The following is a 20,107-nucleotide window of genomic DNA, read 5'->3' on the forward strand; positions in this document are numbered from 1 at the left end:
GTTGGCTTATTGGTTTTTTATTCTCATTTGATGGCTAAGTTTGCACTAGTTTCTACAATTTGGTAATGGGGTAGAGACTAGCTTTTTTGGACTATTTCAAGATGATAACAAGGTCAGCAAGATCTCACAAACTGTGAGGGTCCTCTTTGCTAAGAACAGCGGGGGAGCAAGCTAAGCAGATGGGAGAAAATCTATTTTTGAGCTTAAGTACTTAACAGTGTGACAGAGCACCAGTCCCAGGTCAGTGTGGTCGGTTATTCAATAACTGAAGTGCCACCCTTTAATGAGAAATGAAAAAGCCAAAACTCTGACAGTCCTGAGAGATGCTTAGTGCATTGCTTCTACTTTGATGGAGTTGGCTCATTAATTAACCATATTATGAAAGGCTAATGACAGAGAATCGTTGCAATGGATGAGACTGCTTTTTTTCAAGAACATAAGAAAATAACAGACCGTCAAGAGTATAGAAAAGAGAGATAGGATTGAATGAGATTGGGCTAGTTTTGAATCCTATCTCCAAGTAGTCATAACAGGAAAGAAATTTGCCTTCACAGAACTTTAGTTTTCTAACTTTAAATATAGAGTAATATCCACTTCTCACTGGAAATGATAGCATTAAAATAAATGAGATTAATTTTATTTCAATTCGTTGAAATTTAAAAAGAAAAGTCATCAAGGAAAACCCATTTGATTACATAATCATGTAAGATAAGACTTTGTGTCCATTAGCAGATGGCAGGGATTTTAAAGAAGAATCACAATGCTTTTCTGAATATATCCAAATGGCAAGTGATTTAGCACTGTAGGTTTCATTAGAAGCCAAATTAAGTTTCTTTCCCATGCTATGCACTGTTATGCAGGATGCATGATCTGGGCAGATTTCACGCATTTTTGTCATTGGGTTGGCATAACTTTCAAATGCCAGATTTGAAAAATGAGGCTATCTACAGATGCTCGCATAATACAGTTAAGCAGAGAAACAAAAGTTAAAATATGCCCTGGCCAGTTCTGTATGCTAGACAGTTTCAGTTTCTGCCTTTTGGTTCCCTCTCCTCCCCATTCCCACTGCCCTGGAAACATATAAATATCTATCTACACCTCCTAAAGTTTCCTTGATTGCCAGTTTCTGGATTCAGCTCAGTGAATGAGACCCTCTACACAAACTAGTAGATGAGAATGAAATAGGAGAAAGCAAACCCCCACCCACTCCCCCCTTGTGGTTTTGTCCCAGGCTGGTTGTGTCTGGAGACAGAGTCCCGAGTTTTTGAAAGCCAGTCCTCATCATACCACTTCACTGTTATTAGAGTCCATCTTTCTCTCTGCACTCTGGGGCAAGAGTGGTGACAGTTCCCACTGCATTGTCCACATATGTGTGTTATGATGAAATATATGCATCTGTCAATGTTTCAGAACAGAAAGGATCAAATATTGGCAATTTCATATGCAATGTAATCATTATATCATTATTAAACTGTTTTGTAATTGACTTTATAGCAACTGAACTTCAGCATCATATGAATAGCAACTACCTAATATTTCTATTTCCCCAGTTGACTAAAGTGTAGGCACATTTAGAAAGTATTATGAGGAGCATAATCTAAGAGAAAAAGAAAGAATGTTAAAGACAGGTGTGAATTTCATAAACAACCTTCAGGAAAATTTTGGCAAAAGAAATCCATGGCAGTTCTAGGCAACAGAGCCAAATGACAAGTTCTCAATAATACATAGAATAATGGTGCACATGACATGAGTTTCATGAATGTCTGTCTGGTAGACCTTAAGTTTTTTTTTTTATTTCTTTATGTCAATATGGATCTTTTCCAAGTGCATAGACATAGAACTTGACCATACTTGTGTGATTTATTTGAGTCAATGTTCAAGTGCTTACAGCTGAGGTGACTGCAAAAGCCCATCAGAGCAGCATAACAATTACTTTTTTGTGCATATATAATAATCAGTGGTAAACTGGGATTTACTGGAAACCACTGGTATGGCATGTCTAGTATTATTTGTACTCCCAAGAAGTGCTCAGTATTATTCCCATAGATATTAGTAGATCATTGTCACTGATAAATTATTAGGTTGTCATAAAACATATGATTCATTGCATAATTCTTACTTACCTATGTTTCAAAGATCCCCACCCATTTAACATGTAACAATTACTTTCATGAATCACTGATAGGCATTCTTAATGCAAAACTCAACTTCAGAATTAATTATGATTATACTTTAAATAACTAAGTCAAGCTTTGGCATCATGCTTAATATTTATAGGTACTGTGTTCTTCATAATAAAATTAAAATCAAAACCCAATAGTGCTTACTGGATCCCGTCGCACAAGATCACCATTGGGCACGACCTCAAGCAGGTGGATGATGATAATGATAGAGTTTAGAATGTAAGTGAGAAACATGTTCTTGTGCACTGTCACCCTTTGGGATCTCAGGCTCCTGGGAGAAAAACAATAAGAGATTAAACAGAAGAAGAACTGATAAAGCAACAAGACACAGAGAATCAATTGCTAACATTAAAAGTGTATTTTCAATTATGATGATCAGAACACAGCAGAGCAATCACAACATGAGATTAATTTTGGGATGTCTCTTTATTTCTTAGTTTCCCTTCACCATGACAAACAAATAAATCATCATGACTCACAACAGTTTTCATTAAAAGGCATGATGCTAAAACCCCACCTTTGAATTCTTTTTTAAAATAAAACCACAAGAAAAGTGAAAGAATGAAAAATATTCAAAATTATAATTACACAAAATAATAAATGTAGTCATGGCTCAAAGATAAGTGCTAAGGGCCACTTTTTGAATCCTTGTTTTGGTAGAGGATTAGTATCTTGCTAAGGATGTGCTCTCCCCTTAGGCTAATTATCTCTAGTATTATCAAGGTAATATTTTAATGAAAATCAAATTAGCATTCTATTATTCTATCTATAAGTCACTATATATTTAAATTCATATAACATTCTTTAATCATAGAGAATTATTTGGATTTGGAACTCAAGGAAAGCTCTCCAGAATTTGTATTATTCTACAGTCATTATTAGTACCAAACACAGTAATGATGATAGCAAAGATAATCATACCAAACACTTATATTGCATTTATTTTGTGTCAGTCAATAATTTAGGTACCAGATTATCCCTACTGATACTTTTTCAGTTTCTGTATTACTTAACTGTGGTGTTATAATAAAGAACGCACATGTGGCTTACTTTAAATTTACACTTGTAACACAGGAAATGAGGCATAAATTATGGATGTTTTATTTTAATCAAGATTCATTGTGTATATAAGCTTTTACTGTGGGATAACCCTTCTCTATTCTGTGAATATGTTACTCTTATTGGTTAACAAAGAGGCTACTTTGGCCTATAGCAAAGAAGAATATAGCTAGGCGGGAAAGCCAAACTGAATATAGGTAGAGAGAAAGGTGGAGTTTGACTAGATATGAACCAGCAGCCTAAGAAGCAAGTTGCCAGAAGACTGATTAAAGCCAGGGAGACATAGCAATACACAGATTAATAGAAATTGGTTAATTTAAATGTAAGGGCCGTTAGTAATTAGCCTGAGCTTTATGACAAACAGTTTCTAATAATACAAAGCCTCTGAGTGATTTCTTAGAAGCGACTGTGGGATGGGGAGGGACAGAGAAACCTCAATTTACAGCATTATTATTTTGATTTGTAATATATGTAGGTGTATTCTTGAGTATGGAGGGGTTGGGGATGCGACTGTGTGTTTATGAATGTGGAGATCAGAGGGTAATATTTGAGTCTTCTCTATTGCTCTTTAGTTTTTGGGACATAGTCTTCCATTGAGTCTGGAGCTTGCCATTTCAGCTAGACTGGGTGGACACTGAGGACACTAAGCCTCTAGCAACCGTATGTCTCTACTGATGCCTTAGTTCTGGGGCTACAGACGAGCTGTACCTGGATTTTTAATGGGCGCTAAGAACCTCTGCTCAGGTCCTCTTGCTTTCATGCTAAGCTCTTTACACATTGATGTGGGAGGGTCTTCTGTTTGAGTTGATTTCATTGCTTAATGAAGAAACTGCTTGGCCCATTTGATTGGCCAGCCCTTAGGTGGGCGGAGTAGACAGAACAGGAAGAAGGAAGTGAGGTAGATGGCTCAGACAATTGCCCCGCCTCTCCTCAGTGAGACAGATGCCATGAAGTCAGCCACCAGGTCAGATGTGCTAAATCTTTCCCGGTAAGACACCACTCGTGGTGTTACACAGATTTTTAGATATGGGTTAGTCAAGATGTGAGTAAGAGGCTGAAACTAATGGGCCAGGTAGTATTTAAATGAATACAGTTTGTGTGTTGTTATTTTGGGGCATAAACTAGCCAGGCGGCTGAGAGCCAAGCGGCAGGAAGCAGCTCGAAGCTCTCACTACAACTCATGAGCCATCTTTCCAGTTCCAAGAGTTCGTAATACAAAATATAGTTATTTAAAAGATTTCTATATACATTCATTTAAAGAAGACATGATTCCTTAAATAGTAAGATTATTTTTTCTCATATTTGTTTCTGCTTTAATTGTTCATGTATTAAAGGAACAAGTACACCATTTGAATTAGGTTTGGCAGAGACATCATGCTGTGATGGCTTATTTTTTTTATAATAAAACCATTGTGTCTTCAAATCTCATCTTTCTGGACTACTGTCTGTGAAGTCATAGCAGATGTATATTGCCAGACAATATCCTTAGTCTATTTCACCTATTTTGGCTTTTGTATTTGTCAACTATTGGTCATAGGCATCTCTAAGGAGGAAATATTTACATGAACAAAATAAATAACACCCTCTCCACAAGCTGGGAATTCTACAGAATTTCCACAGCACCTATTTATGTCCATGTCAGAAATTTAGCTGCTGTTCAGGTATTTAGCTCTTATTTCCTCTCAGAGAACAAACAGACTTCTCATTTTTTCTCAGCAGTCTTATTTTATGCAACAAAATATAGAAGAACTCAAATTTTATACTGAAGCTAGTGTAAACATTTAGGTGAAAGATACTATCCCAGAATATAGGACTTTTATAAAAGGGTAATGCAGTGCCTCCTGCCTTTATTCTAGAAAATTATTTTCTAATATTTATAATGTCACAATCTCACCACATGTTAATGTCTCACATATTCTATGGATTCATGCTATAAAATACAAAATTATCATACTAAATTTCCCCACTATGGTGAAACTTTCTCTCTGCCAAGTTAATAACTTCATCATAAGTAATAAAACCGAGTATATAGATACAACTTTCCTTCACTGGAATTTTGTTCCCAAGTATCTTAGAAAGTTATTGTTTGAACAACAACTAAGAAAGTCAATAAATTGGCACTGGATAATGAACCAAGTTCTTTCAGAAGCTTTCTTTAACCTTACTTGATTGAGTCAAAGTCACAGAGAGAGTCAGAATGCACTCTTCCTTCTCAGTGGGATGCTCTCATATATTGCCGGTCCTACTCATGTTCTGGTTAAATTCACTTATCACACAACTCATAATTAGGTTAGCTTCATTTGAACTTGAGGATGTGTGAATAAAAGAAAGTAGAGGATCTTTTCTCATCTGTCCACGGTGGAACCTTAGCTATGTCAAAGGAATTTTATTGTATAACCACAGGACCCTTATGGGCTTGAAAAATTAATATGGGAAGGAGACACATTGCCTTTGAGGATGCTAAGGAATAGATCTTGCTCTCTTCAGAGTAGAGTTCAAAGTATGTTTAGCTCATTTCAGTTTTCTGGTTAATTTATCATGCTCAATGGCACATGCTCCCACAATCCCCATAACTCTACTCTTTCAAGAGTTACTGTTTTTTATGTAAGTGAAAAAATAATGATGATAATAATAAGTAATGAAGGGTGGCACTTCAAGAACTTTCTTATGATATTGTCTTGCTGAGAATGAAGATGCAAAATAAAGTTGACCCTAGAACAAAACAAAGTGGTATTTTAAATGTGCTTACTTGAAAAACAAGTAGATCCCCAGGGAAGTAATCAAAGCAGCAATCGACAAAGAATGACCCACAAGAGCCAGGTAGTACAGGACATATGCATTCTATAGCAGAAAGAGTTGGAAAATCATTTAACTAGATAAACCATGAATTGGAGAGGAACAGTAGTTTCTATTTCTAAATGTAGGCATAAATCAATAAAAGTTTACACCTTAAAATGTATCTTAAAATTATAACAAATATTTCAGAGGATGAAATTTTTTCTATATTAATGGTATACATAGAAACAAACTTTCAAAGAACCACTTTCACTTTCAAAGAACAAAATTTCTTGACACAAAATCATTCAAAATGTTGCAGAAGTGATTTTGAATAAATTAAAAGTTATTATCCCTAATCTTAGTAAGCAATCTAGGTGAGTTTTAAGTCCTTGGGTCTTGTATTCAGCAACAGGTATGTCAAATTCACTTAAGTGTAGATGAATAATCTTTTCAGATTCATCTGAACCCTGAAACTTAGAACAACTCAGAGAGATTAGGGAGGTTGGTGGCAGAGCTTTTCACTTTTCTTTAACTCTAAATTCAAGGAGATAATACCTTTCTATATCAATTTAAGTAAAATGAAAAATTTCCATTAGTGTTTTCTTGGCTGAAGAAGCCAACATTCTCCTTGTAAGCAATTTGCTAATTTTGTCCTTTTAATAACCACAATTAATTTATTTCTGTTCTCTTGCTGTTACGTTAGCTGACTCAAAAGAATATTTTCCTTAGTAAGTTCAGAACATTATAGTTTTTTTTTCACATCTGGTACCTGAAAGAGAGTATTTCTTCTCACAGCCATTTCCTTCTTACATGTGGTAAAGTGTTTGAGGAGGTCAAACAGTAGCAGCGAGGGTAGTTTATTGATTTGTATTGCTCCTAACACCCTAATTAACATAGTCATATGAACCTAATTAACATGTACTCATGAAATTCCCTGCGTGGTTATATCACTTCCATCAAACTTTATTAGGTGACTAGTTCTCCATTAGAGAATAGACATATATCTATGATGTGGACTAGCTAAACATTTAGTAAAGGGGCCTAAGACTTTGGTGATCTCATCTGATCTTGAAGGTGTCCCACTAGTCAACTGGTCTTTATTTACTTTGGTTTTTTTGTTGTTATTTTTTTCAGTTTTAATAATTGAAAACATTTATATGCTTCTGAACTTTTCAAAACTAAACAAAGCATGAAGTGCTTTTAGTTTCTGACTTAATGCACAGGTCTCTCTTTGAAGGAAATGATTGGTCCATGTTGTAGCTAGCAGGATCCTTTAGAGATTTTCTTTACAGCTAAATATTGATGTCATTTCTCCCAGCTCTCATGGTAAAGGAGTTAGTGGTAGATTTAGTAATATCTTCAGATTTTTAATGTAGCTAAAGACAAAATAGCATATGTTTCCCTCCTCAAGGGACTTAAATAAAAGTTTTAAAGCCAAGATATTATTAAAAGTATTTCACAGCCTGTAAGGCACAAGAATTATCGAAGTAAACACCTCTGGAAATTATCTGTACTGCCCTCAATATATCAGTGGGTCGATGGAAGCTTCACCATACGCAATAGTAAAATTGAGATCATATCCAACATGTGTGTTAAGAGGATGTAACTTTAACTTGTTGATTTCTGAAAACTGGAGGTTATGGAACTCTCTCAGGAGGAGGAAGATATTAGTGAGTTCCTTAAAATGCTGCCTAATTTATGGCACCAAAGGAAATCCCATTATGTGCTGTGTATAGAGAATTATCTTTGTCATACCTGGCCTTATTTTACACTCAAACAGAAGTATTGCTACTGAGTACCAACAAGAAGGGAAATGCTATCTTCTCTAATGTCTTTAAGAAACCCTATTTCCTTAAGTAGCAATCTGTTGGTCTTTTGTTTGTTGGTTTTTGGTAACATATTTCATAGTTTTGCATCCATTTCCATGTACAAACAATGGCACTCTCATCCAATACTAAAATTTTAAGTAGAGCTTACATGCAGTTTCTCAGAAGTGAAAGCATTACACAGAGTATAGTTGGACCAAGTTCGATTGCTGTCGGGGTGTCTGAACCATTCTCCATTTTCATCACAGTATTTTGAAGCCTTCTCTGTTAATGGAACAGAATGGTAGTGCATTAATATCTCAAAAAGTAATAGTCTAAAGCTCACAAGCCATTCCTAAGAGTGAATCAAATTGTAGAACACAAACATAGAGATAACATGGAACATCTTGCCACTTTGGCATTCACTGTGATAGAGTAAGTCTAGGTACAGGGTCTCAGAAGCCTCCTTGGTTAATGCTCCTGTTTACGCTCTACCATATTACTGTATACTACGTCCTCTTCAGAATCCAATACTGAACTCACTTGTTCACTATTTACTTTTGTGCTGTATATGTGTGTGTGCATGTTCCTGTGTGTGTGCAGTGTGTGCAGAGCACAGAGGCAGGTGTGTTGTAAATTTTCTCAATTGTTTTCCCTCTTATGCTTTGAGACAGGATCCCCTAATGAACCTGGAGCATGCCAATTTGGATAACTTGGCGTATCTTTCTGCCTCTGCTTTTCCAGCGCTGGGATATAAGGATGTGCCTCTGTGACGAGATTTTAATGTGGGTGTTGGGGAACAAACTCACATCTTCCTGCCTTTACAAACTTGCTGATTGAGACTCTTTAGCTCACCCCCATCTGTCTTATACCAAGCGCTTTTTCAAACGCGAAACCTCTTGACATTTCCCTGGAGTATTTTTGTGATACTAAGATGGAGCCCATGTCAACAAAAAATCATAAAGAGTTGAAAGTGTTGAAGACAGATGTGCTTTTCTTTAGAAGTGATTTTGACTCTTAATATGGATCCATCTAAAAACTAGACTGAAAAGACAGATCTATGACTGGAAATCTTTTGCTTATCAAAACCTTGTCTTAAAGTTAATATTTATAGCTACGCTGGCATGAGCTCATTGCTACTTTCGGACTGGCTTACTACTCTCAAAGCAGAACAGTTTCTTTGTTCCAGTCAAGTCACCTTAAATGAAGTTGCAGAACAAGATAAATGAATCGTCATGTGCTGGACAGAGATAATAAGGGCTTGAAGGATTCTCACCATGCAGTGTTCTAGATTCAGTTTACAGGAATGCAGCTCAGAACCCTTCTTCATACAGCACCTTTCAGAATGAGATTTATGGAAGTGTCTGGCCTACACTGGTTTTTATTTTGTTTCACATTATTTTTAAAAGAAGTCCTTGTAATTATACTTTGATTATATCTATTGTTCTGGGATAGGATTTTGGCTTTAATAAGTGAGATCTTCCCTTGAAGTAAGCCCCTAAAGTATTTTCCAAATATTGCCTCAGCGAAGGATTCAGATCTGCTCCTATGGAGATCTAGAGAAACTTAACACCTTTGGCGAGATTAGAATTGTTTGACTTTTGAAAAAATATCTCATCTTTTTCTAGAGACTGATATATTGTGTCTCTAGCTGATTCCATCTAGTTTCGTTCTGTCATCTGGACCTCTTTTATAACTAAAGTTTATGTATCCCTCTCAGCATCTTCTAGATTTAATTCAGTGGGACAGATCTTTCTTTTTCTTTGGTGGCTGGGTGTGATTTTTCTGGCTCTCACCAGGCAGTTCCTGTAGTAAGTAACTACCACCACTAACCCTTCTCAAACTCATCTGTTGTATGCTGCTTCCTAAGGCACAGCTCTTCAGTATATTTAATTGGCCTGCCAAGCCCCTAATCACTTCTAGGCCTGGATTTTCTTTATCTTTTATTAGATTCAATTTACCCAATGCCATTTTCTACTCACATTTTTTTTTCTGTATAGTTCTGGACTGAGGCTGTGAGAATCTACCCATAAGCCACTGTACTATTTCTAAATATTGATTATGAAAGTACCTAAATTTCAGGTCTCTATGCATGACAGTCTTAAAATAAGTGACATCAACCCTTTAATCTCCCATGTCACTTAGAACCTGATCCTCCTAGACTGTCGTTCTGCTTAAGCATTCTATGTTGGCATCTACAATATGTATGTGACAGGATCAAGACCTGAAAAATCAACGTGTCTTCTCCTAAAAGTTATGAATATACAATTTGTACAAGTTTGCATGAAGATTAAGAAATATTTAATTCTTAATTGAGGGATGTCAAGATCATATGCTGAGTTCGAGTCAACGCAGTTTTGTGTTCAATACTGTAAGTATAAAAGCATAATAATAAGTATGAGAATACATTACAATTTGAGAGGTGATGTCAATGTGAAATATTGTATGTAACTTTCATAGTTCAGGTGCATTTGGTTCTACGTGTCCACTTAACACATTTTTTGTCATAACAAAAATCATAAATGAAACTAAAGACCTTACCAGTCACGTCAAAGTCTGGAAAGTAGTCTGGGCAATGCTGATAGACCGTTGCTCCAGCTGGCGTGTCATCCCAGCACAGCCACCCATCCCAGGTACGGTTGCAATATAGGCCTGGGAGTTTAGACAGAAGTTGACATTGGAAGATGTGACCTAACGACAGGACTGTTTAGAGGAAGCTGTCTTCATAAGGAGGGCTGACCCTACCATTGCAATCAAGACTAATCATACTTCAAATGGGCCGTTTTTACTTTGGAAATAAACTTTCAGATGATTTTAATATATGTGGAGAAATATCTCACTGGATGACAGGCAGGTTCTTATTTTGCTTTGTAAGAAGTTCTGAAGTTGGCTTCTTATAAAAGAAGGAACCCTAAATATTGCATTTCTGTCCATTTATTTAATCAATGAGGAAATATAACTTGTTGCTCAGAAATCATCAAATGGGATCTGAGGTAAGTTTATAAGTTTTTACTTATAGAAAATTAACCTTTTTAATAGTGTTTACCCAAGAAGCTGAATTTAAATTGTAACATGCAAGGCAAGGCATGTTCTGCATTGCAGTTTGAAGAAAAACTCAGTGGGGGCATTATTTATCAAAATTCATGACACAAATTAATTCCTCAAAAATCTGAAATAAATTTACATAGAGATGAGGATATTTTCTAATTTAGTAAAATATATCAGTATGATGCATTTAATAAACGTTTGTGTTTGGTTATTACTTAAAGAAAACTGTATATTAGTAGAGTATATTTAATCATTTCCCCCTTGCTCAGTAGCTTTGTTTTAGACTGTTTCAAGTTATGCAAAAGTCTTAACTGAATTTTTTCAGTGTTTCAGAGACAAAGAAGAGAATTAAAAGGCCATTTTAGAGTTTGGCTAACAAACATTCTTCATTTTTATTTTTCTCTGGGATTTCCACAGCAGTTGACTACACTTAGCCCTGAAAATATTTAGGCTGTTTCAAAGAAGAAGGACATAGATTAACAATGCTTCCTGAGGCAAACTCTTTCCCCTTCTTATTCCCCATGGAACTGGGGGTGGGGTAGCAAGAGAGAAGAGATAGCAGAGGTTGTCAATGAATTGACATAGAAGGAAAGATGTGCCTAATTAATCCAAACAAGACAGGGTTGACCAGGTTCTGCCTCAGGCAGTCTCTGCTCATCTTCTTCCATTTCCCCGCCATCATTCAGTCCTGCATTGTTCCTGCTTATTAGGTGTGAGTGCTGTGTTATTGTTGTAATTCTGTGGGAAGGGCAAATGGCAGCCAAAATGATGTTATATGAAGTACGGGGAAATCATTTCTGCTGCACAAAATAGACAAGCACATCATAATGTGGGGACTGCGAATCTATTCTGTTCCAGCTATCTATCACTGTAGAGCTTAGGAAGAAACGCTCTTAAATGATGTTTCACATATAGGTTCACATGACTTCTCTTACCTTCTCCTTCATAAGGGGGCAGCTCCTGTAGTCTGTCATAGCAGCTGTACTGGGCTTGCAGCAGCTTCTTGCGTCCAATAGTGTACAGAAATGCCTCATCAGTAGGGCTGGGTTCACTGAGATTGACAGGGGCCTGAACAGCTGGAGTTGGGCTCTGTGTAAAAGGTAAAATCATTATTTAAAAAGTAGGTCATAAAGTAAGATGTAAATAAAAGTGATGATTTTAAAAGTATAAAAACTTTTTTATTTTATAAACAACATTTATGCCTAATTCCACAGAAATATTCTATACTAAATGTATTACATTTCACATTCATATTTTATCCATTTATATTTGTACCAATATCTATTTGCTATTAAGAATATAGGGCAACCACACACACTCACACAAACCTTGATCATCTCCTATTTTAGTTTCATTGTCTTTGGAAAGTTTACACATAAACAAAGCAAATAATTTTATTTCTGAAACATCTCCATTATTAAGCCAACTTTTCCATCTTTTGGAATCTTAAGAATCATAGCTCCCATATTTAAAAACGTAGAAATGGTGGAATAAATATGCTTCCCTTTTGTAAATATTTTCAGCTAAATTTTGCTCAGGTTTAGATTGTATGCTCTGCCAAAATTTGCCTCATTTATCCTTCAGAACATTGCAAATAATAGACTTTAGGCTCTTCATATTGGCTCCAAAGCACTTGCCCTGCACACAGTCATTCATGTTCAGTGAGGAAAGCAACGGTAATACTTAAATGTTTATGTTGGTACATCAGAATTCAGAACAAGTTGACTTTGTTTCCCATTTCATCACTGCCACAGGTCTTAGCTTCTTATAAGTTGTGTTTTTGAACGTGTGTATGTGTGACTATTTACTGAAAATGACAAGCCAAGCATTACTGAGGATGCATGTTGAAGCAAACAGGTGTGGATCCTGCTCCTGTGGAGCGTACAGTCTAAAACACAAGTCCTGCGCATGCTCCTGACACGGGTCAGGAGGCGTGGGGATGGCATGGAAGCAGGAGCCGGAGTGGTTGTGCCGATTGGCGTCGACTCACACTCACCATTCTTCCAATACTGAAACAAACTCCAGTGAACTTGGTTTGGAGCTTGGTTCAGTAGAGGTTGTTTCAACACGGAAAGAATAAAATCAGAACCTCTGTTGTCAGATGAGCCAGGGCATTCTGGACCTGCTCCTCGTCTGGTCCTTGCTTGAACACTGAAGGGGGGATGTTCCCAGTGGTTCCTGAATTTCAATGACTTTCTTCCTAAAATTACACGCACCTTGGGTACTCCATTTACAGATGGATGAATGGATAGATAGGCAGATAGAAATGTGTAAATGCAGATAGAAATATATAATATATTTCTAATCATGAAATTAGTACTGCTTAAAACAATATATTTACAACTTTTATATTGTTAATTAAACTTTTCTAATAATTGCATGCAAATAAATTACTAATGAGATAGCACTATTTTCAATAGTAAAAAGGAAAAATAAAGCCAGCAGTGATATCATGAAACAATCAAGCAATATGGAAGATGTGAAGAAATTCTACTAATTGTAAATATTGTGCTTATGCTATCACGATGTCATGCTTACAAAGGTGGCAAGGAGACACGAGCGTGTTACATAACCCGCCTACCGATATCTGCCTACCGACAGACATCTGAATTGTTGTTCTATGTAGCAGTTTAGCTGTCATATATGTGGTGTCATTCCAGAGGATTAAGAAGGTGTCATCACACATATCACAACCAAGCTGCCACAGCAGCAGTCAGCAGGTCAGGCATTACACATTACACTTTTTTATTTTTGCAGTAAATACTCTAAATATCTCCCATATGCCAAGTCCTATAGTAGGTTCTCAAAACTCAGCAGCGAATTCACTAGCATGGTTTCTGCCCCCATGGAGCGTACATTCTAGAAGGTTTAATTAATACTGAACATGAAGGACAAAAGAAAATATCTCAAATTAAATGACTACATGTTAAGGTAACTCCTAATTTGATGTGGGGCAATCAGGTTTTTTTGAAGGGATACCAGTGGTTTCTAGAACTATTGTAACAGTTAGAGCCTGTTCAGCCTAGAACGTTCAAAACAGTTTACGTCTGCTTAGTTTCTGCTCTGGATCCATGCTACTGTGCTGAAGACAGCACTGCATGTAATTGTATCAGGCACAATTGCTCACAAAAGACTATGCATTCATGACTTTCTAAACTTCTAAGTGCGAGGAAAGTGTTAAACAGCCTATTTGAGTCATTACTAACTTTAACATATCCAATGATCCCATTATAACCCATAAATTAGGACAATTAAAGTAATAATTGTAAGAAATAATATTAGCAAGGTTCAGAAATTGGCATAATTAATAAGATTTCCATGCCAATATCCTTATCACGGAGTGTATATATTACAATTACTTCTGGTTTTGAGTTGTGTTTTTCAGAAAAACTGAGGATCAGGCTCTAGTGTATTAACCCTGTTTCCTACTGTGATCAGATGCCTGTTTGGTGTTCTATGTATTTTCTGGGGGAACACAACTATGCAGACAAAGAATAACAAAAATCAAAATGCTTCTGGAAGGATCTTGTTTCTGTCTGTGTTTTCCTCGAATTGTTACTCTTGCCAGTGTCACCCTCAGCACTGTCTGAGTGATCCCTGCTGACCAGCACTGTCCTGTGTCCATAGGGAGCAGCAATCACTGTGTGACGGATGCAGAAGAGATCACAGGAAGGTGCTTGGCCAAAGACAAAAAAATCTGTTTTAAGGACAAACTGGGAAATGAGTTCGTAGAATTTAATAAATATATTGTGAGTAGTTTTTCACATTAATCTGTTATATAAAAAGTGATGGTTTAGGTTAATTAAGAGTATTTTACTTAAATTTCTTTCTGAAGTATATCAATAATAAATAAGCTGTTTGGAAGGAATTGGCGTGTCAAATTTTATGTGGTGGAAAAATTATTCAAAAGAAATATGAAATTAATACAAAGAACACAATTTCTTTCTGTCATAGTAGAAACCACGGAGTAAACTACATACCCTACTCAAACATGTTTGGTAGAAAAAAAGAGATGCCTATAAATCATAGTTATTATAGCCTATAACATGTAAGTATATGCATTTTCGATATTATAAAATAGATTAGCAAAAGCTTTGAATAAAATTGATCTGTTAGCTTTGTAACATACCAAAAATGACATGTAGTCTAATTTATTTTGCTAATCTTTAGTAGTTTTTTTTAACGAAAATTATACCTATTTCTTCCCCAAGTCATTCCAGGGAGGGAAAGAATATTTTCAAAACATATTTAAATTTAAAAGTTGTTTTAAATAGTAAAAATACTAAGAAATAAAATCATGTCCAAAATCATCTCCTTTATGATCAATAAATACCGTACTTCTACATTCATAAATGTTATGTAAGGGTTAGGCATTTATAAAACACAATAAAACTGTCTACCTTTCCAACACTCTCATTAAGGGACTTTGTTTAGATTTATGATATGAAGTAACCTGAATGTACAAGTATTGGGTTAATTTTATAAAATTATATTTTGCTAAAGAAATTTTCACTAGTTTTAAATAATGTGCTACTTTGGCAGAATATTAAACTAAGAAGTACAAAATGATTGCTAGACATTTCTATAAACATTTATTTGATCTACAAATGTTTCCTTTCAAATTAGATTCATATTTGCCAAAAGGCAGTATTTTTTCTTTACTTATACAGGTGAAGGAGTCTAGGTGGACTTGCAAACCTGCCACTACATGGTAAAGAATAAAGGAAATGATGTCCTGGAACTCATTTCAGTCCTTGCTTCGGTATACAGTATGAGATTTTAAATGGTGTTTATTGGCAACCGTGATTCAGCCTCCAATGTTGTTCTAATATGGCCCTCATTTGCTCATCTCCCTTTACATAATACTGAAGGTCATGTGATGGTATGTTGAAACAGATGCTGATAGTGTCTTCTAAAGTAATCACACTTCTAACTAGCTAAATCTTTGTGAATAAAGCAACATGAAGTTATATTAAATGAACCTGATCTAAAAAGCTGCAGAGAAATTCCAGAGTGCCAGTGCTTCCTCACATACTGAAGAGTCTCAGTTCTGATCAGAAATATATCTGAAACCAGTCACTAGACTGATGGAATTTAGATTTTTTCTTTCTTTTTCCTTTTCTCTTTGTGGCATGTGCCACAACCACTCAGCGGAATTTAGATGTTTTAAAAGTATAGAAGAGTTCAGAAGCCCCAATTCAAACTCACATTTGAAAAACACACAAAAATACTTATCCAGGAAAATTTTCAACTTTCTGTACTATGGAGATGACTCAGTTTCTTGCTAACTCTTCCAAACAAGTGGAACTCAATTGTCTAGATAAACTATGATGATATTTAAAATGAGCAAAAGTTCAAAGGAAAGACTTGTTAACAAATGTGAGGAAAAATGACAGTTTGAAGAAACCCAGTTTTGGATTTCTTGCAATTGTCAGTTCACCAATGCTCAGACACTTCTCTACTCTGCACACTTATTAACACAAGTGGAACACTTTTCTCCACTTACGAGAAGAAGCAGGAGCAGCAGAGTGAACCGATTCAGCAAATGGAACCTCAGCTTCGGTTTGCGAAAGTTCCCCCTTCTCCTAGAAACATATAAAAGTAACAAAGATTTAAAAAATATTTAGATCAAATATCTTTACATCATTCCCTCCTTAGACACACTAAATATAACATATGGAAACAAGAATATTATGCCTATGACATACTTACAGGTACATGTTACATTGTTCCTTCTGTTAACCAGACTGGTGTCCTTAAGACACTATTAAAACTTTCTGATCATATCTATTAACTTTTTTTTTAGCTCAAATGAGATTTCCTGGCTTTAAAATGTTTTAAGCTGAATGAAACAGTTTAATGCAAGTTATAAGAAAGAAGGAAAGATATATAACTGACCATATGGGGGTAGGGAGTCAGGGGAAATGTGTATGAATAAGATAATCAGGTCATGAAATACATTTTAGAATATCAAGCAGTATATAGGTACAATTTTAGCACTAACTAGTATAATTTATCATTATTTCTAAAGTTTGGCATACCATGTGTACTATGCTAAAAAACAAGCAATAGGAAACAAAATACAATACCTACTAGAATGTTCACCAGATATTCAAATCTTTTTTCACTGAGACAATTTCAATATTTTTTATTACTGATCTAAAAGGCTAATTATTACAGTTGGTATATGCATAAAACAAATAATACATATACAATGTATTTTTTGAAGCTTAAATATAACAATAAATATAAAGATTAAACTTACATGACAACTTTGCATTTCATAACTGAAAAACAGGAATTCTAAGAAATCAAGAACCATCAGCTGACTTGAATAGTATGTGTCACCAGTGGGAACTGGTGAATATTGCAATTTAGTGTTCCTTGAAGGAAAGTTCCCTGTGTTAGATCTATAGAGCTCAAAATAAGGAAGGATGTCATATGTGTATAACAATAGTAAGTAAAGAAGTCAATAATTTGAGAGTGAGTAGGGGAAGGGACACACTAGAAATTGGAAGGGGGAGAGAGGAATGGAAATGATGTAAATACATATAATATTCTTGTATGAAATTATTATTCATAAATAAAAAGTATTTAAGAAATTAAACTAAGAAAAAGTAAACTGAAGATGAGAATAGAGAAAGTTGAACTTATTTGATTTTAAGTGGGGTTACTGGAATTATTTTTATAACCTAACTAAGAGCAGTTCCCTGTAAGGATAACTCATACATTAGAAGAAAACACTTTAGCCAATGGGAATCCATTTTAGTGAGGACCATACTCTACAGCAAAAGGTTTACTGCTGCTATCATGAGCATGCTGCTCTAAAAGATGAATTAGGATTTATTATCAATATTTAAGAAGGAATGTTGGATTGGCTTTTTAGTTGCGTTCCTTAAAAGAGCCCTGATGGCGATTAGGTGTTAAAATGTAGTTCACAAATGTCATTACAAAACCATAAAGGAGAAAGAATCTCAGTGGCCAATGAAAGATAATTATGATACCTAAAAATATCTCTCAACAAAGCATGAATGAAGGCAGATCAGAAGCAGCAATATTATAGAAAATGGCCCAAAGTTCCCATTTTAATTCTTATCACTAGTTGAATCCATTAGAAATTTTCTCTAATAAGGAAAAATAAAAACAAACAAACACAACAAATCAAAAATCTCCCATCTCATATTTGCTTCATCTAATATATATGTCACTATTACAAGTTTTAATTATAGTTCAAAATAATGACATTTTGTAATATGTGTACTGGAAATAAAGAAACCCATGACTATGAAATAAAGAACCTCTAACAGACTGCAAGATAGTTGTACTATCAAATGTCAGAAATATTTGGTACTCAGTTGATAATAGAATTTTTTAATTAAATACTTCCCCTATTAAACAATGTCTTTTCTCTCCACTCTGCCATATTGGGCAGACACTCACGGTGTCTATGGTAACTTATGTCTATCTTCATGATTTTCTAATGCCTTACTCTCTGTCCTACCTTTATAGCACACCTCCAAGTTTTAAAACCTAAGAGTTAAATGTAATAAGGGTTCAATGTCCTCAACTGTCATTCCCTTTCTTTCATTATTAGGAAAAACTTTGTTTCCCCATTTAGCACAACAAAGTAATTTAAATTTCAGAAAACAAAATAACTTCAAAATGTTAGGAAAGAACAGAACATGTCTGTTGTTTCTCCTGAGATCTCCTAAGGGAACTCATTCAGCTCATCTACCCAGTGAAGTCTAATAATGACACAAATGGAGAAGACCACATTGTTTATATTTGTTATCTAAAAATATAAACAATGATCATAGGCAAATAGAAAATGCACATTGGCACCAACAGATAAAGATCAAACATCATGTAAAAAGGTTTGATCTTCATTTATAGATTAAATGTATTTTCTATAATTATTTTTAAGAGATAGGTAAACAGGAGTAGTAAAGCATCGCAATAGGTAAGCAGGAAGAAATACACACAAAAATTTCACAATTGAGTAATTTATGACATATGACTCACATCATTGTGTTTAGTGTTATTTTAATAAAAGATTAAAGTTTTTAAAGACAAATATCTTTATGAAATGTATTTTAGAATTCATGTTCATTTTTAAGAAATCAGTTTGGGTTTGACTTGGGTGTCACTTAATTTATAATATTTAAGTCAAGAATCAAGGATCCTCCTCTTAATTATAAAAGTATCCCCTACCCCCAGATAAACTATTGGAACTTTGAGATTTAACAATGGATTAGGCCATGTTAAGAGTTCCATGATTCTCCAATGGGGTGTTCTTAATGAGGCAATGTATCTAAATAACCATTTCTATTTCATTGGAAGCTTTAATTACAGGATGGTGAGTGGGATATAAATGATAATTTGATAATCATAGCTACATTTGCATAGTAACAGCATTCTCAAACAGAATTAATGGTGGCATGGAAGGCAAACAGTTTAGTTTGTAATTTTCATGGGGAATAAAAAAAGAATAAAGAAATTGTACCAACATATCTTCTCTACTTTATAGACACAAAAACATTATAGAAACTGTTAAAAGTTGCCCAGGAAACAACAAGAACTGAATGTAAGTCAGGAACAGAGGATTTAAATTTTGCTTCATGAGTGGAAACAAGGGCTTCTCAAGTGTGGGTGAAAACTTGATGGGTACATTGGTTTCTAGGCCCAAACTCAAGGTATTGGTTCAGTGGGTATTGCCACATTCCTAGGGAACATGACATAGCATTTTTATGCTTCATATTATCCTGGTATGAAGTAGCTTTATCTGTCCCAAATTCCTGGGGGAAAGGTTCCCGGGGAATACTGAGTCTCTATCTGCTCCTTCATGGAGGTCATCCCCCAGTGCCACTGAAGGATCTCTGTGACAGTTTTGTGAATACTCAACCTTGGTCTGCTTGGGCAAAGGGACAGAAGGCTTTTCTAAAGGCATTTTGCTTAATAGTTTAAGACATATTAATAAAACTATGTCTGAATATTGTGTGGCTTACATGATCAAATTCTTCATACCTACGTCTGGATCAGAAAATCTGGGGAGCCTCTGAAGAAATGGAATGGCATGACAATGTTGGAGGATGAGTTGGGGAAGTGGAAGCCTGGAGGAGGGAGAAGCTACTTAGGAGGTGTAACCTAAAGTCTGAGGGAGACCAACACTGTAGACAGAACAATAGCCCTCTGTGTGCAAATGAGTTAGAAAATCACAATGGTATCAGAGGGTTT

General features: G+C 35.3%; 1 protein-coding gene across 1 annotated transcript in view; it reads right to left on the bottom strand.

Moving 5' to 3' along the window:
* The window catches only part of Calcr (calcitonin receptor), a 38,888-nt gene extending 19,068 nt beyond the window's left edge, over positions 1-19,820 (bottom strand). The window contains exons 1-8 of the mRNA XM_038319446.1: positions 19,771-19,820; positions 16,380-16,455; positions 11,809-11,962; positions 10,367-10,477; positions 7,998-8,110; positions 5,992-6,083; positions 2,328-2,454; positions 1,288-1,395 (exon numbers count right to left, since the gene is read on the bottom strand). Of these exons, the coding sequence (XP_038175374.1) occupies positions 1,288-1,395; positions 2,328-2,454; positions 5,992-6,083; positions 7,998-8,110; positions 10,367-10,477; positions 11,809-11,962; positions 16,380-16,455; positions 19,771-19,820 (831 nt within the window). The remainder of the gene's footprint in view (positions 1-1,287; positions 1,396-2,327; positions 2,455-5,991; positions 6,084-7,997; positions 8,111-10,366; positions 10,478-11,808; positions 11,963-16,379; positions 16,456-19,770) is intronic.
* Between the last annotated feature and the right edge of the window lie 287 nt (positions 19,821-20,107).

The sequence above is a fragment of the Arvicola amphibius genome, chromosome 2, assembly GCF_903992535.2.
Source record: "Arvicola amphibius chromosome 2, mArvAmp1.2, whole genome shotgun sequence".
Lineage (NCBI taxonomy): Eukaryota > Metazoa > Chordata > Mammalia > Rodentia > Cricetidae > Arvicola > Arvicola amphibius.